General features: G+C 39.2%; 1 protein-coding gene across 4 annotated transcripts in view; it reads left to right on the top strand.

Moving 5' to 3' along the window:
* The window catches only part of KYNU (kynureninase), a 173,966-nt gene that overhangs the window by 6,431 nt on the left and 145,706 nt on the right, over positions 1-21,829 (top strand). For all 4 annotated transcript variants that reach the window (XM_011988709.1, XM_011988710.1, XM_011988708.1 and 1 more), the window contains one exon: positions 1,372-1,559. In XM_011988709.1, the coding sequence (XP_011844099.1) occupies positions 1,391-1,559 (169 nt within the window). In that variant the 5' untranslated portion in view covers positions 1,372-1,390. The remainder of the gene's footprint in view (positions 1-1,371; positions 1,560-21,829) is intronic.

Genomic DNA, 21,829 nt, shown 5'->3' with positions numbered 1-21,829 from the left:
ATTAAACTGTATAAGGGTTGGCACTTATGCACTCTCTCATACAATGCTGTCCTGCCAGTGCTGGGAGCCACATAATAGGTACCAAATAAATATTGGTTGAAAGAGTAAATAAATGCATAAATTAAATGAAATCAGCAAAACTATATGTAAATCTAGCCCAAAGAAATTTTATTTCCTGCAATATCATTTTGTTCAATTTTAAAAAACCAAACTTAGGAGAAATATAAACAAACAAACAAGCTTAGGTGAAGTTTAAAACATATGTGATTAAATCTCCATTGTCATTTATCCTTTTCCAGAAAGTGGGAAATGTCGCATGATGATTAAACAGAATACAGTGTGGTTTCAAGAAACATCAAACAGTCCCGTTTGTTCTAAGATAATACATATGGTGTTGAAACAGAAAAAATTTATAATTATTAACAGCAACAGGTGGATGAATCTCTTTGGTATTCATATGAACAAAATACTAACATTTTAAGTAAAGTTACATTTTCCATGAATATGATTTTCACTCACAAAACAGGATTTTGTTCAGGTTCAATATGTCCATAGTTTTAAAACCATGATCCAAGAACAATTGGGAGTGGAACAGTGGAACTGGGATCTGGAGAAGGACAAGCTAAGTGGGATGCTGCTTTTTTACACTTTGACAAAGATCGTCCTTACCATTATCTCCTCATAAGATACCTAGAGGAAAAGGTGATGACGTTATATATATTTGGAAGCCACACGTGTGGTACATGTTTCTAGATAAGAAGAATGGAATGAGCTAACATTTACTGGGAACTTACTCTGTCCTGAGCACTATTATCTAATTTAATCATTTCATTATTTCTAAGTTACTATTATTTTGTTTCTCTTTTCTTTTTCTTTTTTTTTTCCTTTTTGGTTTGTTTTTTGAGACAGAGTCTTGCTCTGTTACCCAGGCTGGCGTGCGGTAGTACAATCCCAGTTCACTACAACCTCCGCCTCCTGGGTGCAATCAATTCTCCTGCCTCAGCCTCCCGAGTAGCTGGGATTACAGGTGCCTGCCACCACGGCCAGCTAATTTTTGTATTTTTTTAGTAGAGATGAAGTTTCACCATGTTGACCAGACTGGTCTCAAACTCCTGACCTCAAGTGATCCGCCCACCTCGGCCTCCCAAAGTGCTGGGATTACAGGCGTGAGCCACGACACCGGACTTATTTCCTTCTTTTTATATATGAGAAAAACTCATTCACGGGGTTTAACGCTGGTTGGTTAAGTATATTATTCCTGAGGTTGGGAAAAGGGGAGTCTTCGTGAAAACAAAAGGTGTATTACCTAAAGGGCTCATTTTCTGCAGGAAAATTATGGTGGCTACATTATGTTTTGTTATTCTCTTTCAGTTTTAGAGAACAACTTGTAATGGAGCCTTCACCTCTTGAGCTGCCGGCTGTCACAGTGCAGCGCATTGCGACTGAACTCAAATGCCACCCAACGGATGAGAGGGTCGCTCTCCACCTAGATGAGTTAGATAAACTGAGGCACTTCAGGGAGTGCTTTTACATTCCCAAAATACAGGATCTGCCTCCAGGTAAGAATGCTGGGAAGGTTTTTAAATTTTATTTATTTATTTATTTTTGCTACTGCATGTGTTTATTATAATCTTTGAAAATCATTGTGCTATTACATAATAGAGCCGTCGCAATTATGTTTGAAAAGCAGAAGGTCCCTGGTGTTCTCAATCAACCTGTCAGCCTACCTTAGCCTCAAATTTTCTGTTTTCTCCCCTCCTCTGAATAAAATACATACAGGGTACTTATACTGTCAACTACTTCTCTGAACAATCGAGTGACTGATTGAAAATTATAGGCAGATACATTTACTTGTTCTCTAAGCACTTGGGATTCAAAGCAATTATTTTAGAATGCAATGTTAGAATAGCTCTTATATTCTGGCACTTAGTTTATAATAATGTGATGTTTGTCTTAGAGAAAATATTATTTTGTGACCTGGATATATCAGGAGGGATGTTATTTGAATAGCCGTCTTTGCATGCTGTAAAGATGGCGAGTGTAACAGCAAGAAAAGAAACACTGAATGCCCAACAAATGCATACTGCATTTTAAAATAATGTAGTAATCTGACTCTGTTCTGGGTTTGAGGAAGTCATTTACAAAAATAAAACATAGGTAGCAAAGGTATAACAATAAAAAATGATTCATCATATTTAACTTTACTCCATTTTACATTAATAATAAAGGTTCCCAGGTTGAATGGAATTAGTCTACCAAACTAGGTTATCCTTTATAATAGTCTGATTCCATTTTTATTCAGATTAAATAAGGTACAATTTTGGGTACAGTACTCAGGATCCATGAAGATCAGCTAATAAAATTTTAGGATGTCTGGTTTGTATAACACTAATATATACCATGTAACAAATGTTAAAACACCTATTTGTCTTCAACTATGTACCCAGCAACCTATAGAACTCTGGAAGAATGAAAGAAGAGAAATACCTGTATCCTACTTAAAATTGTGTAGTATCAACTGAGGGAGACATGGATGGAAATGACAGCTAGAAGAGACCAAATAAAACGAGGCTATAAGTGAAGTGATCTGAGACCACAGAAGAAAAATCTTCTAGGTCATTCTAGAATCTAAAATTAAAAGAACATTTTGATTTGAATCATAAGGGATGAAATACTGCTAATGAGTGAATTGTGAGGAAATAAAACTTAGGAAAGGAATCCTCAGGGAAATGGGAGATAGGGGGCTTGGTGTTATGTGCATCACACAATGTGGAAACCTTTAGAAATCGCGAGGACCCACGTGAGACAAGTCAGGTCTGGTTGATGGTGGCCCTGCCCTGATGTGTTCTCTGGCCTACAGGACTCCTGTACTGAGTCAGAACCCAGTTTAAAAATAGCATTGTACAGTCTGGCGCGGTGGCTCACGCCTGTAATCCCAGCACTTTGAGAGGCCGAGGCAGGCGGATCACGAGGTCAGGAAATCAAGATCATCCTGGCTAACATAATGAAACCCCTTCTCTACTAAAAATGCAAAAAAGTAGCTGGGCGTGGTGGCGGGCGTCTGCAGTCCCAGCTACTCAGGAGGCTGAGGCAGGAGAATGGCGTGAACCTGGGAGGCGGAGCTTGCAGTGAGCTGAGATCGCGACACTGCACTCCAGCCTGGGCGACAGAGCGAGACTACATCTCAACAACAACAACAAAATAGCATCGTACTTCACTAATCACCGGGAAAATGCACATCAAAACCACAGTGAGATATCACCTCACACCCTTTTCTATGACTACTATTAAAAAGTGCAGGGTATAAATATTGGCTAGGATACAGAGTGATTAGAGCCCTTGTGCACTGTTAGTGGGAATGTAAAATGGTGCAGCCCCTGTAGGAAAGAGTATGGCAGTTTCCTCAAAAACCGAAGAATAGAATTACCATATGATCCGGCGATCTCACTTCAGGATACATTGCCAAAAGAATTAAAAGCAAGATCCCCACAAGACATTAGTACACTCGTGTTCATAATAGCATTATTCGTAATAGCCAAAAGGTGGAATTAACCCATATGTCCATCAATGCATGAAAAGACAAGCAAAATGTGTATACATATGATGGAACCTTATTAAGTTTTAAAAAGAACCGTGCTACGTGGTTCACATGAATGAACTAGGAGAACATCATGCCAAGTGAAGCAATCCAGATGCAAAAAGAAAAATACTGTATAATTCCAATTTTACCAAGTATCTAGATTGGTCAAATTCATAAAAACCGAAAGTAGAATGGTAGCTGTCAGGAGCTCAGAGAGGGAGAAATGGTGAGTTACTGTTTAATGGGTATAAAATTTCAATTTTGCAAGGTAGAAAAATTCTGGAGATTGGTTGCACAACAATGTGAACATACTTAACTGAATTGTACACTTAAAATTGTTAAGAGAATAAATTGTAGGTGCATTTTAGCACAGTATTTTAAATATTTATCAAAATAAAAATGTTTCCCCGTTAAAAAAAAGCAGCATTCTACATATAATCACTTCTAGGATACTTGAAAGTTGACTTAGTATCCTAATTATAGGTATAATATTGATTTTGACTAGTTATCCAATAGAAAGTATCTCTGAAGAATTACAACCTTGGATAAGTCATTGCTGATTCTTAAAGAGAAGAGATAGAAATTGGTTTAATAAAGAATTTAAATAATTTACTTGTTTAAAAAATATAGTTTTGCTGGACACAGTGGCTCACATCTGTAATCCCAGCACCCAGGGAGGCTAAGGCTGGAGGATCACTTGTGTCTAGAAGTTTGATACCAGCCTGGGCAACATGACAAAACCCCATCTCTACAAATACTACAAAAATTAATTAGGCGTGATGGCAGGTGCCTTTACTGCCAGTTACTCTGGAGGCTGAAGTGGGAGGATCACCTGAGCCCAATAGTTCAAGGCTGCAGTGAGCCATGATCACACCATTGAACTCCAGTCTGGGTGACAGAGCAAGACTCTGTCTCTAAATAACAATAATTATTCTAATAATTTTGAATGATGTAAAACGTTATTAACCCCAAGTGTTCTTCTATATCAGTGATTGTCAAAATGTGGTCCCTTGACCAAAAGCATGATGTTCACTAAAGATCTTCTTAAAAATACAAGCTCTTGGGTCCTAACTCAGAATTACTGAATCAGAGATTGTGAAAGTGAGGCCCAGCCTTCTATTCTAGATCAGCTAGGATGAGATGTTATCCTAGAGTTGGGTCAATTAATTCTCCTTGCTATTCTCACTCCAGTTGCACCTTAATGTCTAAGGATTCATGTATTCAGCAAATATTTATTAGTCATCTACCCTACTCAAGACACTTCTCTCAGAATGGTTCAGAGAACCAAAGAGCAAAACTGTCACATACATACTTGAACGTGTATCTAGTATGACAATAGATAATAAACAAAGAAACAACTTAATTATGCTCTACCATCAGGTAGCGCTCTAAATGATAATGAGGACTGTGAAGATGAGGGTGTGGTCTTACCCAAGGAAGTGCTGGTGAGGTGCCATCTGAACAAAGATGACAGTGCAGTGAGGAAGTGAGCCTCATGGAGCACAGGTGAAGCTGAGCCTGGTCGTGGTCCAAGTTTATGCTGGACAGAGGTACCAACTCAGGAGCACATGATGTAGAGGCAAAAAGATAATCCATTTTTCATAACCATCACAAGGGGCATGGCTGATGTTTCTATAGCAAAAACAGCTTAGCAAGAGAAAAACCCAGGGGAAACTTATGATTTTATGCTAAGTCGAATGAAAGAAATGAATACATGTGACTAAATAGAATTGGAATAAAATATAATCTAACCGTAATCAACGGAAAGTGGTGGGGGTACTCAACAAGGCCTGTATTTTTGGATTCTTCTTGCTCCCTGTATGTAGCATTTCTTCCTTCCACACATAGGGCAGAGCACCTGTCATATGAAAGTCTATCAGGGAGAAGAGAAAAGGTCAGTGAGTGAGCGTTCTAGGTTTCAAGGTTTGATGTAGGAGAGGATTTCAGTTTCTTTGACTCACCTGGCTGCAGGTCACAGGGCAGGGGATTAGAGAAGATCAGAAGGACCTTGTTTCTGAGGCCCTCTCAATCTCCTTCAGTTCAAAGTACTCAGCATTCCAAGGCGCCGTATTTTAGAATATTATGTTCTGACCCCCAATGGTGTTGAAATTTCCTTCTTTTTTGTTTTGACAAGATGTAAATTCATCAGGAAACCAGTGTTTCCTATCTTATTAAAACCTTCCGAGAGTATCTAAAAATGATAAAGCATGTCAGATTGTTTTTGGAGACTAGCATAACACCAAGAAAAAAAAAAACTTTCTTTAGCAGTTCTGAACAATGAAAAACAAAGAACAGAAATACACAAGTTTTGAGCAAATGAAAGGATCACAACTCCCAATATGAGATATTTTTTTTTTAATCTTGAAGAAAGTCTACAGGCATAGCCTGTACTTTTTTGATATTTTTCTATTATATATTATGTTTTCTCTGGGTTTCTAATATAAATTTTATTAAAATAAGTATTTTCTTTTTCTATTCTTAGACGATGCCTGAGATGTTATCAGAGAAAGGGGTCAAAAATATTTTTAATCAGCTTTTGTACTTATGCTCAACATTGACCTAAAGAGCATAGCTGAAAAATAAACAAGCAAAAGAAAGGTGGAAGAGAGAGAGAAGGAAAGAAAAGAAAGAAGGGAAGAAAGAAAGGAAGAGATAAGAAATCAATAAAAAGAAAAGGAAGAGAAATGCAAGGCATACATGTGGACAGATATCTTTCTAAAATTTTTTAAACCATAAATATTTCTGTTTGAAACATCCTAATACCTAAATTTCTGAAAGCATACTGGATAGCCCCGTAAGTATATGGCTTTTGCACAGACACAAGACAAAAACAGTCTTTTTCAGAGTGTCAAACTGCCATCCCAGAAACAAGTTGTGGAAATTTACATTTCCTCCAACGGTAAAGACAATTGCCTCAATGACTTTGGGGATTAGTAGGATTGTTTTTATTTCTGTTTTTTGGGGACAGGGTCTGGCTCTGTCACCCAGGCTGGAGTGCAGTGGCGTGATCTCAGCTCACCGCAGCCTTGACCTCCCAAGCTGAAGTAATCCTCCCACCTTAGCCCCTGGAGTAGCTGGGACTACAGGTGCGTGCCTCCATGCCCAGCTAAATTTTGTATTTTTTGTCAAGGTGGGGTTTTACCATGTTGGCCAGGCTGGTCTCAAACTCCTGGACTGAAGTAGTCCTCCTGCCTCAGCCTCCCAACGTGCTGGGATTACAGGTATAAGCCACCACGCCAGGCAGGATTAGCAGTTTTAAGAATCTTTGCTCATTAGATAATAAAAAAAAGTATTCCATTCTTCTTTGAATTTGTAGTTCTTAGACAACCATTGGAGATTGTTTTCATAAACTCCTTGGCCATCGCTTTCCTTTTGTCTTAAGTTGCTCTTAATGTATAAATTTAACCTTAAACTAAATAAATATAAGTGGTAACTTTTTATTCTTTTTTCTCTTAAGGATATAAACTCCTTCTTTCATGTATCTTAGGGATTTTAAATGAAAATGTACAGTCAATATAGTTGGCTAAAAGCAGAACCAGAAATGGGTTCCAAATATTGTGACTGCTAGCCCATGTATCTTGACTCAGTCCTGCTTTTGCTTTTTTAAAATTACTCAATTGAAGTGTAATTTATGGACCATAAAATTCACTCATTTTAAGTATACAATTTAATAATTTTTAGTAATTGCATATGATTACACTACCATTATAATCCAATTTTAGAACATTTCTTCATTCCACTTTTTTATCTCTAGCCTAGGCAAAGTAATCTACTGAACTTGCCATTATTTTGATCTATTTAGAAGATTAGTAATTCAAAATTTTTTTTTACTATTAAACTATATTTGGAGAAAAAAAATGGTGTTCCTTTCACTATTCTTTTCATAGTCAAATAATCCTCTCCTTCAATCTTACCACACATCCAGGAGAGAGATCAGTAAATTGACACCCAAATTTAGTAGACTTTTGTAAGTAGTTATAAAATTTAAAGTTATCCAAACAAGATCTTCTATTAGTTTGCCCATGTAATTATTTGGACTCAGATAAAATTGGCATGGCAAAATAGTCATGCTTACGTTTGTCTCCAGGGCTTCCATATAACATAATAGCCTCTTAAACTCAACTGTTTTTAGGCTTAGAAGGCTGTGACAGATATGAGGTGTCAGTGCATGAAATATAGGAAAGCATACTTTTCTCTATAAACTATAATCCTTTATTCAACAACAGATAAAGATATGTTAAATAAAAGATTTTATCCAGCTATAAAAGGATATGTATTTATAACTGTAATTTTGATAATCTGATAAATCTCTAACTTTCATTAAAAAAAATTAAGAATATTCCTTAGTTAAATTTTGTAGACATTGCAACTTTTTGTTTGTTTGTTAGTTTTTTTAGTTGGGGTCTCACTCTGTCACCCGGGCTGGAGTATAGTGGTACAATTTTGATTCAGAGCAACGTCCACCCCTCTGAACTCAAAGCATCCTTCCTCCTCAGCCCCCCCAATTAGGTGGGACTACAGATTCATGCCACTACATCTGGCTAAGTTTTTGTATTTTTGGTAGAGACAGGGTTTCACCATGTTGCCCAGGCTGGTCTCAGACTCCTGAACTCAAGTAATCTGCCCATCTCAAACTCCAAAGTGTTGGGATTACAGGCGTCAGCCATCACGCCTGGCCAATATTGGGAGCTTTTCATGTTACTTAAATTCTGCATTTAGTGTACATATTTGTAATCTTGTCATTTCATTTGCATTGGACTATCTGCTCCCCGAGTGCAGGAACTGTCTTCTTTCTCTGTGAATGTGTGGGAGTCACCTAGGCAGACCTTAGAGTGGAGTGAGGTCCAATCACGAAGAGGGAATAGCATTTTGCAAACACACAAGAGAAAGTATAGTTGCTTTGATCCCTAAGAATAGTTTTACATGATCAAAGTATGTCATGTAAAAATCTGGGTATTGGTAAATAGTAAAGAATAAGGTTTGGAATAGGGAATATAGGGCACTAGGATGATTGGCATCATAGGGTGAATAGTAAATGAGTGTGTGTGGGTACCTAACAGTAAGTCTGAATAAGTAAATGTAATAGAAGTGGATGTAAAGGAAAATAGTCAATAAATACATGAAATACTCATTAAATAAACCTGATTTAGTAGTAGGAGAAGGACAGCATGAGCCATACTTTCTGTTTTAGGTGAATAGTGGTGATATTCACTGATACAATTAACTTGTTTTGGAAACTGTTCATTTAAAGAGAAACTAGTCTTTGATTTGTTTGTTTATCTCTTATTGCCCTGTCACCTGTGGCCTTGACCTCTGAGTCCAAGAAGGTGGCAGCTGTTACAAGCAGTGAGAAGCAGGCAGGGACAAAGAAGAAAAGACAAATAATGCATGTGAACCCTCCCTTGAGAAAGGTTTCAGAGGTTGCCTCATGACCGGTTCACCTAAGCCCCCTGGGCCAGTGTCTGGTCATGGCCCTGCCTATCTACAAAGAAGACTGAGTCTAAAACACAATTTTTGTTCTTGGTGGCCACATGCAAAGCTAGCAATTCTATTTCTGTAAAGGAAAAATGAAATGCATTTAGGATACAACTAGCAGTTGAGTTTAGTTAGAAGGTAGAAATTTGACAGTTGTCAGCATTTAGGTAATAGTTGAAACTGTGGATATGGATGATATTATCTAGGCATCATACCTAAGTGAGAAGAAGGTAGTAGAAACAAAATTCTAAGCATTGACAAAGAGAACTCTAGAAAGAGCCAGAGATACAGAAGAACAAGGAAAGTGTCGTGTTCTAAAACCAAGGGAAGAGACATATTCAAAGAAATCAGAGGGCTTGACATCATCAGCTGTCACAGAGACTGTATAAACCTTTCATTTTAGCAGTCAGGAGAACTTTATTAAATTGTCTTAACTTTAACAGCTTCACTGGAATGACAGGCAGGGAAGCTATGTATTTCTAGATGTCATTGAAGGAGTAAAGTATTGGAAATGAGATTTTTAGGCTTCTTTTCCAAGAAGCCTTGCTGTCAAAGGAAACGTAACAAGGAACAAAAGGAAATGAATGAATGCTTTTTTCAAGGAAGGCGGGGACTTGAATATGATTGTGCATTGAGAAGACAGTATGGGAAAAAAAGAGACAGACAGACAGACAACAGAAGTAAATATGATTTTCAGCCAAGCAGAGTCCATGCTGGATCTGTTGTCTATTCCTACCTTTTTCAGCTCATGGAACCCAATATTCTAAGATAATGCAAATTGCTGAAGACAATCTTTCCTTACTTTCTAAGGATATATTGGCCCTAATGTCTAAGGTCAACATTAGCCAAATTGAGATTTTACAAAGAAATCTCAAGGTCCCAACCAATTGTTCCATATTTCTGGGCAATATGATACCAGGCATACCTCAGCCACAGGACAAAGGACTGGGAATAGAAAGATTCTTACAAGGAGAGTACACTTTCACCTTTGCCTGGGACAATGTTTGGTCTTTTCTGTCTTGTCGTGTGAACTCTTTCCTCAAGGAATTTTATCCACAAGGGCATGGAAAATCTCTTTTGGAATCCTCGAAATACGAAGTATCTCTCCCTCAGATGCCATACCACTCCTCAATCTAGACCTCAGAGAGAACTAAAGGGTTCAAAATTAGATGAGAATATCTAAGGAGTGTGTGCAAGTGGACTATAGTGATCTTACATTTTTCTCCATCTTCCTCCTGAAATTATAGGAATTATATTCAAAGTCCAAGAAGCTTGTTGGTAGCATAGCCTTGTACGGGGCATCCCTATTGGAAAAAGGACATGAATATTTCCTCAGCACATCACCAGGAAATTTAATAATATGAGGTACATAGCAACACAAAAAAAATCTTCACTCACTACCTTCTGAATAATAGTAAAGAGAATATACCTTTTTATTTAGTAAAATGCAGAAATAATACGGCTCTACAATTTTACAACATGAGCACCTCTGTGTCACAAGATCCTACATCAGGAAACATAACATTGCCAGCACTTGGGAAAACTGCTTCGTACCCCCTTTCAGGAACTCCTTCTTTAGGGTTCACCAGTTTTTATGTAGCCAGTATTTGAGTATCAACTTCTGAAGTTTTACCTAAAATTCACTCCAAGTTCTTTTTTATTCAATGACCCAAACCTGTGGATCTGGTCTAACATAGGTGAATGCCACAACTTAAACATATATTTAAGAAAATAGGTTTAATAGACAATAGGTTTAAAATCAAAATCGTATGTTTCTCTATAGAGAGATGGAAGAGAAATATTTTCTTTTTTAAACTAATGCCATAGTTCAATTATTTAAGGCAGACAACCAAAACTTGTTCTTTTTGTCCAAGAGTATGGCTCACGCCTGTAACCCAGCACTCTTTGGAAGGCTGAGGCAGGAGGATCGCTTGAGTCCCGGAATTCAACACGAGCCTGGGCAACATAGTGACACCCGGTCACTACACACCTTTTTCTGTTCATGCTTCTAGTTAACAAGTGCTGCTGGACCATGATGTTCCCAGCATTTTATTTTTTAAATTTCATCCTAAGATCTGCTCTTATCCCCCATGAAGAATGATTGGTAGAATGGTGTCTTTCCTAATGACAGAAGTATGAAATAACTTGTTCATCAGGAGAGTTTATTATTGATATTATTAATATTTAAATTCACATTTCATAAATTGGAATATTTTGTTATACAGTCTGAGTTTTATCACATGTATAGAATTACATAAACACACCTTCTCTCAGTATATAGAACAATTTCATAACCCCCAAAAGACTCCTTTATGGTAGCACTTTGTAACTAATCTCTTCACTATACCTCTAATCCCTGACAACCACTAATCTGTTTTATATCCCTTTTGTCTTTTCCACAATATCATACGAAGAAATTATATACTGTATTCAGTCTTTGGAGACTGGTTTCCTTTACTTAAGGAAATGCCTTTGAGATTAAGCAAAGTTATGTCAATGAAGTGTTTCTTTTTATTGCTGAATAGTTTTCTACTCTAGGAATGGACTACAATAGTTTATTCATTTGTCCACTGAAGGACATCTGAGCTGTGTCCAATTTTGATGATTATGAATAGCCACTATTAACGTTCATGTACAGGATTTTGTGTGAATGTAAATTTTTTATCTAAATTTTTTTTAAGATCAGATAGTAAACATTTCACTCTTGACAGGTTTCATGTATTCTTTTTTTATTTTTATTTTTTTAGAAAAGGTCTTGCCCTGTCACCCAGGCTGGAGTGCAGTGGCATAATCACAGCTCACTGCAGCCTTGATCTCCCTGGTCAAGCAATTCTTCCATCTTAGCCTCCTGAGTAGCCAGGGCTACAAGGGTGCACCACTACACCAAGCTAATTTTTTTAACTTTTTGTAGAGATGAGGTCTCACTGTGTTGCCTAGGCTAATCTTGAACAAGACTCCAGCAGTCCTTATTCCTTGGCCTTCCAAAGTGCTAGGATTACAGGTGTGAGCTACTGTACCTTGCCAGGCCTCATATAGTCTTTCTCCTTTTTTTTTTTTTTTTTTTCTTTCGTCTTTTCCTAGTTTTTCTTCTTCCATTTATAAATGTAAAAACATTCTTAGCTTTCAGGCCATACAAAAACAGGTCATGGGCTTGATTTGGAACTCAAACCGCAGTTTGTCAAGTCCACTTTTAGAATGCCATAAGTTGATTGCTGGATCATATTATAGGTACATTTTTAACTTTATAAGAAACTGGCAAACTTTTTCAGAGTGGCTGTACCGTTTTGCATTTTGCATGGCCCTCATTAATGTGTGAGAATGTCTATTGTTCCCCATATTCACCCTCAGTTGGTATTACCAGGTTTTTTGTTGTTTTGTTTTTTAGTCACATATGTTTGTATAAGTATCTTATTTTGGTATTTATATGCATTTTCCTAATGACTAATGAACTTAAGCATTAAGCATTTCAGAAGCTTATGTACCATCCATAGTCTAGAGAAATGTCAGCTCAAATATTTTGGCTACTTTTTTTTCATTGGATTTTTTAATTGTTGAGTTGTGTTTTTGGGGGATTATGGAGCCTTTTTTTTTATTTTTAAGAGACAGAGTCTTGTTTCATTACCCAGGCTAGAGTAAAGTGGTACAATCATAGCTCACTGCAACCTTGACCTTCTTGAGCTCAAGCAAATCTGCTAATTTTAAGAGACAGGTCTCGCTTTGTTACCCAGGCTGGTCTTGAACTCCTGGCTTTAATTTATCCTCCCACTTTGACTTCCCAAGTTGCTAAGATAACAGGCGTGAGTCATGTTTTCAGTTTTAAGAGTTCTTTATACATTTCAGTGTACAGGTTGTTTGTTAAATAAATGATATGAAAATATTTTCTCACAGTCTGTAGCTCTCTTTTTATTCTCTTGTTAGCATCTATTGCAGAACGAAAGATTTTAACTTTGAGGAAGCACAATATATTTATTTTTTCTTTTATGGGTTGTGCTTTAGGTACCATGTCTAAAAGCTCCTCACCTAACCATCAGTCTTAAAGACTTCTTTGGCCCATAATTTATTTACAAGTGTGTTTTTTAATTTCCAAGTATTTGAACATTTCTCAGTTTTCTTTTTATTATTGATTTGTAGTTTAATTCTACTGTGGTTAGAGAACATTTGTTAAGGTTTGTTTTTGACCCAGGACAATGGTCTGTCTTCATGACTCTCCATGTGCATTTAAAAGAATATTTATTCTGCTGTTTGCTGGAGTGTTCTTTAAAAGCCAGTTACATTCATTTGCTTCATGGTGTTTTTCAGTTCTGGGGATTATTTGTCTGCTAACAAAATGTAGACCTAGTTCCTCAGAGGACCCTGGTCACAGATTTATGGACATAATCATAAATCCCACTTAAGCACTATTCCAAATTGCTGAAACTCAATTCAATATTGCCAGCAACAATAACAACACAACAAATAAATCACATTAGTACCACAATTATTAACATTGGGAGAGTTTTACAATTAGGCAGTTCTTACCCAACAAATTCATGTTAGATGCTTGTATTTTTCTTGGTAATAACAGAGATCCAAGTAATCAAGCCACAGATGAAACAAACACAGCTGAAATCTTTATGCTTTCTATTACTACTTATAATACAATCAGCAACAATTTCAGGTTCACCAGTCTGCAGAAACATTGTATATCCTTTTCTTCTTTTTCCTTCAATTATTGGTTAAAAAAAATAAGCAACACTTAAGTTTCTCAAACGGACAGTCATAATATGTTGAAATTTTAACCTCCGATTTCTAAGCAGGAGAATATTCTAATAAAACCCCTAAACTCACCTGGCCTTTTAGTAGAGTGTTGTCTTTACATACAGATATGGAGGAAACTATGTTAAATGTAAATTTTTTCTTCTATTTATTTATTTATTTATTTATTTATCTGAGACAGGATGTCTCTTTGTCACCTAGGCTGGAATGCAGTGGTGCCATCAGAGCTCACTGCAGCTTCAACTTCCTGGCATCAAATGATCCTCCCACCGCAGCCTCCTGAGAAGCAGGGACCACAGACATGCACCACCATGTCTGGCTAATTTTTAAATTTTTTTTCCCAGGCTCAGTGTCCAGCTCCTGGGCTCAAGTGATACACTCACCTGGCCTCCCAAGGGGCTGGAATTACAGGCATGAACCACTGCGCACAGCTGAATTTTTTCAAAACCAACAAACCATACATTTCTCACAGAAGTTAACTTCCACAGAGATATTTTGTTTTCTTTTCCTTTCTTTTTTTTTTTTTTTTTTGTTCTTCATACTTCCAGGCCAAAAACTTGTCATCAAGATCCTAACAATTGCTGCAACCAATCCCAGGACTTTGCTTCCACAGTAGTTATTGAGCATCAAATGCTCTCTTAAATCATAGACCACGACTTTGATGAGCTTTCATTATTAGCTATGTCTTAGGATTCTCCTGAAATATGGAAGTCGTATTCCCTACTTCAAGGGAAAAAAAAAAACAATTGAAAATCAATGGTATTTAAAAACAATGAATATTTACTTCAAAAAATTATTATAAAACAAAATATGTTACAAACTAGTTTTTTCTTCTAAACTCAAATATCTAGCTAGTAATAGTCCAAAAATAAACATTAATTATATGGAAAGAATTTTTTAAATTGTGCAATGCTGAAATTAATCGATAGCAATACTGATACTCTTAACGGTGAGTCTTTGTTCTTAGAGCTCCCAAGATGATGGCAGACCACTCCCAAGCTGGGGTGGGCCACTCCCAAGATGGCGACCAGCCTTTTGTTCTCTGACCTGGGGTTCTTGGCTTCACGGATTCCAAGGAATGGAATCTTGAGCCGTGCAGTGAGTGTTATGGCTCTATCCGAGGCTGTGGGTCACGAAAGAGAACCATGGAATTCAGCAACTAGTGTTCAGCTCGATTCGGATGAACCCTGGCACTTAGCTGTGCAGGAACAATGGCCAACCTTTAGCTCGATGGGAAGCAGAAATGGGTGCCTTGCTGGATCAGGAGCACAGCAGACACCCTGCCAGATCCAGAGGGGTGGGAGTCAATGGTGGGTCTGTAACAGCAGCAAACAGCAGTGGTGGACCCAGATGGGAGTCAATGGCAGGTCTAAGATGGCGACAAACAGCAGTGGTGGACAGCAAGTGAAAGCTCAGCTCGAGCTGTAACAAACACGAACCAGAAGAGTGTGCAGTTGCAAGATTTAATACAGTGAAAACAGGATGTCCCAGGAGGTTCCCATACAATGTGAGGGGACCCAAAGGGAGTTGTCAATCCCTGCTCGAATGCCTGGGTTTATATCTCGATCATTGTCCCCCTGCCATGCTATCAGATGATATATGATTTGACTATTTCTTTTCCTCCTTCTTTTAGCCTAATTTATATTTTAGTGAGCCCTCTTTACTACCTGATTGGTCAGGTGTGAGCTGAGTTACCAGGCCTGTGTTAAAAGGTGGATGCAGTCACCTTCCCCAGCTAGGCTTAGGAATTCTTAGTCGGCCTAGGAAATCCAGCTAGTCCTGTCTCTCAGTTCCCCTTCTCAACAGGAAAACCCATGTGCTGTTGGGGAGGTTGGCCTACCACTGCTCTTAACTGCTTCCTGCTGAATTGGGGTGTAGTAGGTGTTGTGCAGTTGAGATTTCCTTGGGAGGGGTGCCTTTGATGTCATCAACATTGGAGCATGGGCTAGCAGGCCAGTCCAGGGGTCCATGGTAGATCTTAGTCATGGACTGCATCTGGGGCTCCATTTGAAGAACGATTTGTAGTTTTACAGCTTTGATTCTGGAAGAGACAAATTTAACAAGGAGGTTAAAGATACAGGGATTGAAATGTAGGCCTGAAGTGCAGGGGATTATTTCTTTGGCACACTTCACAGGCCCTGACTATCTGCTTGATAGTTTTGAAAAGGCCTGGTCCTGTAAATAATGATCTGACTATCTGATGGGTGCTATCAATGCCTAAGTGAAAGTGTTACTGGGGGATCCTTGCTCCCAGAGCTCCCAAAATGGTGGTGGGCCACTTCCAAGATGGCAGCAAGCTTCTTGTTCTCTGACCTGGGGTTCTCGGCCTCACAGATTCCAAGGAATGGATTCTTGGGCCATGCAGTGAGTATTATAGCTCTATTAGAAGCCGTGGGTCATAGAAGAGAACCATGGAACCCAGTGACTAGTATTCAGCTCCATTAGGATGAACCCGGGTACTTAGCCGTGCAGGAACAATGGCAAACCTTTAGCCCGATAGGGAGTGGCAATGGGTACCTTGCTTGATCAGGAGCACAGTGAACATACTACTGGATCCAGAGGGGTGGAAGTCAGTGGCGGGCCTGTGACAGCAGCAAACAGCAGTGGTGGACGGCAGGTGCAAGCTCAACTTGAGCCGTAACAAACACGGACCAGAAGAATGTGCAGTTGCAAGATTTAATTGAGGGAAAACAGAGCTCCCATATAAAGGGAGGGGACCCAAAGAAGGTAGCCATTGCTGGCTCAAATGCCTGGGTTTATATCCCAATCATTGTCCTTCCCCCTTTTGCTCTCAGGTGATAGATGATTGGCTATTTCTTTACCTCTGGTTTTTGCCTAGTTAGCATTTTAGTGAGCCCTCTTTACTACCTGATGGGTCGGGTGTGAGCTAAGCTGAAAGCCCCGTGTTTAAAGGTGGGTGCAGTCACCTTCCCCAGTTAGGCTTAGAAATTCTTAATCAGCCTAGGAAATCCAGCTAGTCCTGTCTCTCAGTTCCCCCTCTCAACAGGAAAACCCAAGTGCTGTTGGGGAGGTTGGCCGACGACTGCTCTAATTGCTTCCTGCTGAATTGAGGCATAGTAGGGGTTGTACAGTTGAGATTTCCTCAGGACAGGTGCCTTTGATGTTATTAACATTGGAGCATGGGCTAGCAGGCCAGTCCAGGGGTCCATGGTAGATTTTAGTTATGGACTGCATCTGGGGCTCCATTTGAAGAATGATTTGTAGTTTTATAGCTTCGATTCTGGAAGAGACAAATTTAACAGGGAGGTTAAGATACAGGGATTGAAATATATGGCCTGCAGTGCAGGGGATTATTTTTTTGACACACTTCACAGGCCCTGACTATCTGCTTGATAGTTTTGAAAAGGCCTGGTCCAGTAAATAATGATCTGACTATCTGATGGGTGCTATTAATGCCTAAATGAAAGGTTTCATGAAGGGTTTTAAATAATTTCCATTGGTTAGTTGCAGGCAAAAGTATTTTTCCTTTTTTAGTGGCTAGCCATTCTGAGAGGAGGAAACTATGTCCTTGTGAGGTTTCCCATTCTATTTTCCTGCTGAGTACTGGGGCTTGGTTTCCCAGAGGGGATTACCCCATACCAGGGGTCCTTTTATAAGCATTTTTAATGGAGGGTTCTGCCTTGCGGCTCTTTTGGGTTCAATATCCACTTGGCAGTTCCCTTCTATTTTTCTTTCCTTTCCTTTCTGATGACCCCAGCAGTGTAAGACTGCTACCTCTTTAGGTTTCTGTACAGCCAATAATAATTGCCTAATGGCTTCCTGTTTGATATATATATACACACACATATATATATACACACATATATACACATATATATACACACATATATATACACACACACATATATATATATCTCCTTTTCTCTTTTTTAAATTTCAGTGCCCAAGTGAGGGCTATTAGTTCTGTCAGCTGAGCACTAGTTCCTGGAATGAGGGGATTACTTTCAAGTATTTCATTATTACTGACCACTGCATACCTCACTTTTTGAAGTCCTTTTTTTACTAAGGAACTTTCATTAGTATACAAGTTGAGGTAGGGATTAGTCAAGGGAACCTCTAGAAGGTCCCTCAAGTGGCATTGGTTTGAGCAATTACCTGTTGACATCTATGTTTTATCTTTTCTTCATTGTTTGGAAGAAATGTGGCTGGGTTAAGGGTTGCACAAGTATGCAGTCGCAGCACTGGCCCTTTAATTAGTAGAGCCTGATATTTGAGCAAGCAGTTGTCCGACAGCCACAAGTCTCCTTTAGCAGTGAGTATGCTATTTACATCATTAGACGTTCACACAGTAAGATCTCTTCCCTGTATTATTTTAACTGCTTTAGATACTAAGACTGCTACTGCCACCACTACCTGTAAACAATGAAGCCAACCCTTTGCCACTACATTAATTTTCTTCCTTAGGTAGGCCATGGGTTGCAAATTGGTCCTTTGAACCTGTGTAAGGACTCCTAGAGCTATTTGTCTTTGTGATATATAAAGAAAAGTCTTGCCCCATTGGCAAACTTAACACTGGGGCTTGGGTTAGGGCCTTTTTAGGGCCTGGAAAGCTGCTTTTGCTTTAGGTGTCCATTTTACTAAATGTGTATTGCTTTCTGAGTTTTCTTAATTAGTGTATATAATGGCCTGACTATTTTGCCATACCTGGGAATCCATATTTGGCAGAAGCCTGTTATGCCAAGGAACCCTTTTATTTGCTTTAGGGTTTTGGGATGAGGATAAGCCAGTAGAGGCTGGATACGTTTCTTACTGAGGGCTCTGGTGCCTTTGGATAATTTTAGCCTTAAGTGTTTAACCTGCTTTAAGCAGAGCTGAGCCATTGGTTTGGAAACACTGTAGCGACAAGTGGTGAGGAAGTTTAAAAGCGCTTGGGTGGCTTGATGGCAAAAGTTTTTGAACGGGCAGCTAGAAGTAAATTATCCATGTACCAAAGAACAAGAGTGTTCAGGTATGAGAACTGGCTCAAGTCTTGGGCTAATACCTGGCCAAATAGATGTGGGCTATCTCTGAACCCTTTGGGTAAAACAGTCCTCGTGAATTGAGATGTTGAGTTTGAAGGATCTTTAAAGGCAAGCAAGAATTGAGAGTCAGGATGTACAGGGATGCAGAAAAATGCATCCTTAAGGTCCAGGACTGTAAACCACTCTGCTTCCTCTGGTATTTGAGAAAGCAGAGTATAAGGGTTAGGTATAGCTGAATATAGAGGGACAATGGCCTCATTGATAATTCTGAGATCTTGCACTAACCTCCACTGTCCGTTGGGTTTCTGTACTCCTAAAATTGGAATATTGCAGGGGCAATTGCATGGTTTTACTAGGCCTTGGGCTTTTAGGTCCTTAACAATTTTTTGGAGTCCTTGCTGGGCCTCAGGTCTAAGGGGGTACTGCCTTTGGTAGGGAAAGGAGGCAGAACCCTTTAGTTTAACTTGAACAGGACAGGCATTCTTCACTCATCCATATTGTCTTTCTGTTGTCAAGACTTTAGGATTAATTCCTTTTTCAAGCAGGGGACAACAAATGGGTGTTCCTTTTCCTATGTTCAGGTGTATAATGGCCCCTGCTTTTGTTAGAATGTCTTTCCCTAACAAGGGAGTGGGGTTTTTAGGCATAATTAGAAAAGCATGTGGAAAGAGTAAAGTTCCCCAGTCACAACTTAGTGGCTGGAAGAAGTGTCTAGTAACTACCTGTCCTAGGAACCCTTGGATAGTGACAGATCTGGAGGACACTTGTCCGGGACAGGAGAGTAAGACTGAGAAGGCTACGCCATTGTCCAGGAGACAGTTAACCTCCTGACCCTCAATAGTCGAGCATACCCAGGGCTCTGTGAGGGTGATGGCATGGACTGCTGCTTGCCCCAGGCACCCTCAGGCCTGCTGCTGGATCATCTGGTTAGTGGCTTCGGACTCAGAGGACCTTCGTCCCCTGGGGCAGTGGGCTTTCCAGTGATTCCCTTGACATAAGGGGCTTGGATGAGGGGGTGACTTATTTCTCTTTGGACAATCTTTTATAAGTGTCTTTGTAGACTGCACTGGAAGCAAGCCCTATTAGGCTTTCAATTTGCTCAGCTTTTTCCTTTTCCAGAGTCTCCAAAGTCTGCTTGCCTGATGGCCATGACTAAAGTGGTGGCCTTTTTTTTTTTTTTTTTTAATCTCGTTTGTCCTGTTCCACCTGCTCCTCCTGATGGCTATTATAAAAAACTGAGGTTGTCAAGTTCAAAAGGGTTTACTAAGTTTTGCTTCAGGCATAAGGTGGACTTTTGAAGTTTTTCTCTAGTCTGCAGCTGACTGACTGATAAACTTATCCTTTAAGATTAGTTGGCCTTTAATAGAGTCAGGTGACAGGGAGGCACGCTTCCTCAATGCCTCCCTTAGTCTCTCCAGAAAGGTAGTAGGATTTTCTTCCTTTACCTGTGTTATAGTGGACATCATTGGATAATTCGTAGGCTTTTTTCCTAGTTTTCCTTAGTTCTTCTAGCACGCAAGTTAGCAAATGTCTGCAGCAGCAATCTACATGTTCTAATTCTGTGTTCCATTGAGGATTTACAGTGGGAACTGCCTGCTGGCCTATGGGGAATTGTTCTCTTTCCTCTGTTGTCATCCTATCATTGACCTCACTGAGATACCAGAGATCAGCAGACTTTCGGGCTGCAGTTATGGTGGCACTTTTTTCATTTGGGGTTAGTGTTTGATCTAGCGGTAACATTGTATCTCTCTATGTCAGATCAAAGGATTATCCTAACCCTTATAAAATATCAATATAGCCATTAGGATTATTTGACAATTTACCTAGGTCTATTTCAATTTGCTTTAGGTCTGATAGGGAAAAAGGTACATACACTTTGGGCCGAATTCTCCAGAATACATCTTAGGGGCGTTTTTGCCTCCGGGGAATGTTTCCCATCTGAAAAGAAAAACATAGGAATGCCAGCACCCCTAGTCATGATTTCAATGAGCTTTCATCCTAGAGTGTCCTCCATGGTCCTAATGCTTATTTCTTTCCAGGGTGCGTAACCACCCATGGACCTCTGCTTATCGGATTAGTTACGCTTACCGATGTAGCAGTCCTGCACCTGTTTTCCCGCCCTTCTTGACCACAGAGAAAGGGGTCCCAGGCTGCTGGATTCTAGTGGTCCTTTACCAGAGGACCCAACATTGCCTTTGCGCTCAGAGGTGAGTTACAGAGCTGGGCTGGGTTCCTGAGTATTTTATAACAATCCAGCTACCCCATTAAGATGTATTTCTATAAACAACAGTTCTTATGCAAATTCATTTTAGAGAGTGTGTAGGTAACTTTTTGAGTCAGGATTGAGAGAGAGTCTTTTTGATTCTGTAAGTACGTTAAGGCTTGACTGAGTGCAAACAGGTTGTACTTTTGAGCAGACAAATTATTAGGCAATTTTTCTAACTACTTCCACAAGAGTTTCCCTATCAATTACTGAATACCCATTGTGGGATTTTTTCCCCTTCATTACCTGGGTGGAACCATCTATCCTCCTGTCCTGAAGGGAGTTCCTCCTAGGTCTGGTTGAACATTTGTATGGTAATTAAGATTTAAATCCCCTGTAAGGAAATTTGCTGGGTTAAGGGAATTGGTAGTGGTTAGTGTTAAATCACCTTTTTAACAGAATAACCCCATTCTTTAAGATTTTTGAGGTAGTAAGCTACCTTTTTGCTTTTTACTTAGAATAATTCTGAACTGGTCAGGTGTGTTTACAATGAGGTTTCCTTTAAAAATTATTTTTCTACTTTCTTTTGTTAGCAAAGCAGTTGCTGCTACAGATTGAATGCATTTAGGCAACCTGTGGGTTCCTGAGTTGAGGATGTTTGATAGGAAAACTCCTGGTTGTTAGTGGGCTCGGTGTTTTCAGGCTACCCCCTTGTTCACACTGACAACAAGGTAGTATTGGAGTGTTATAGGGTCATGGAGAAGACCTTCAATTATTAATTACAGGTTTTAAATTTACCCTGGCTTTTAAAGGAATAGGGCACACTTTTTTTTT

The sequence above is a fragment of the Mandrillus leucophaeus genome, unplaced genomic scaffold (genome assembly GCF_000951045.1).
Source record: "Mandrillus leucophaeus isolate KB7577 unplaced genomic scaffold, Mleu.le_1.0 Scaffold336, whole genome shotgun sequence".
Taxonomy (NCBI): Eukaryota; Metazoa; Chordata; class Mammalia; order Primates; family Cercopithecidae; genus Mandrillus; species Mandrillus leucophaeus.
Note: the sequence above shows the minus strand (reverse complement) of the source record. Positions and strands in the feature narration are given on the sequence as shown.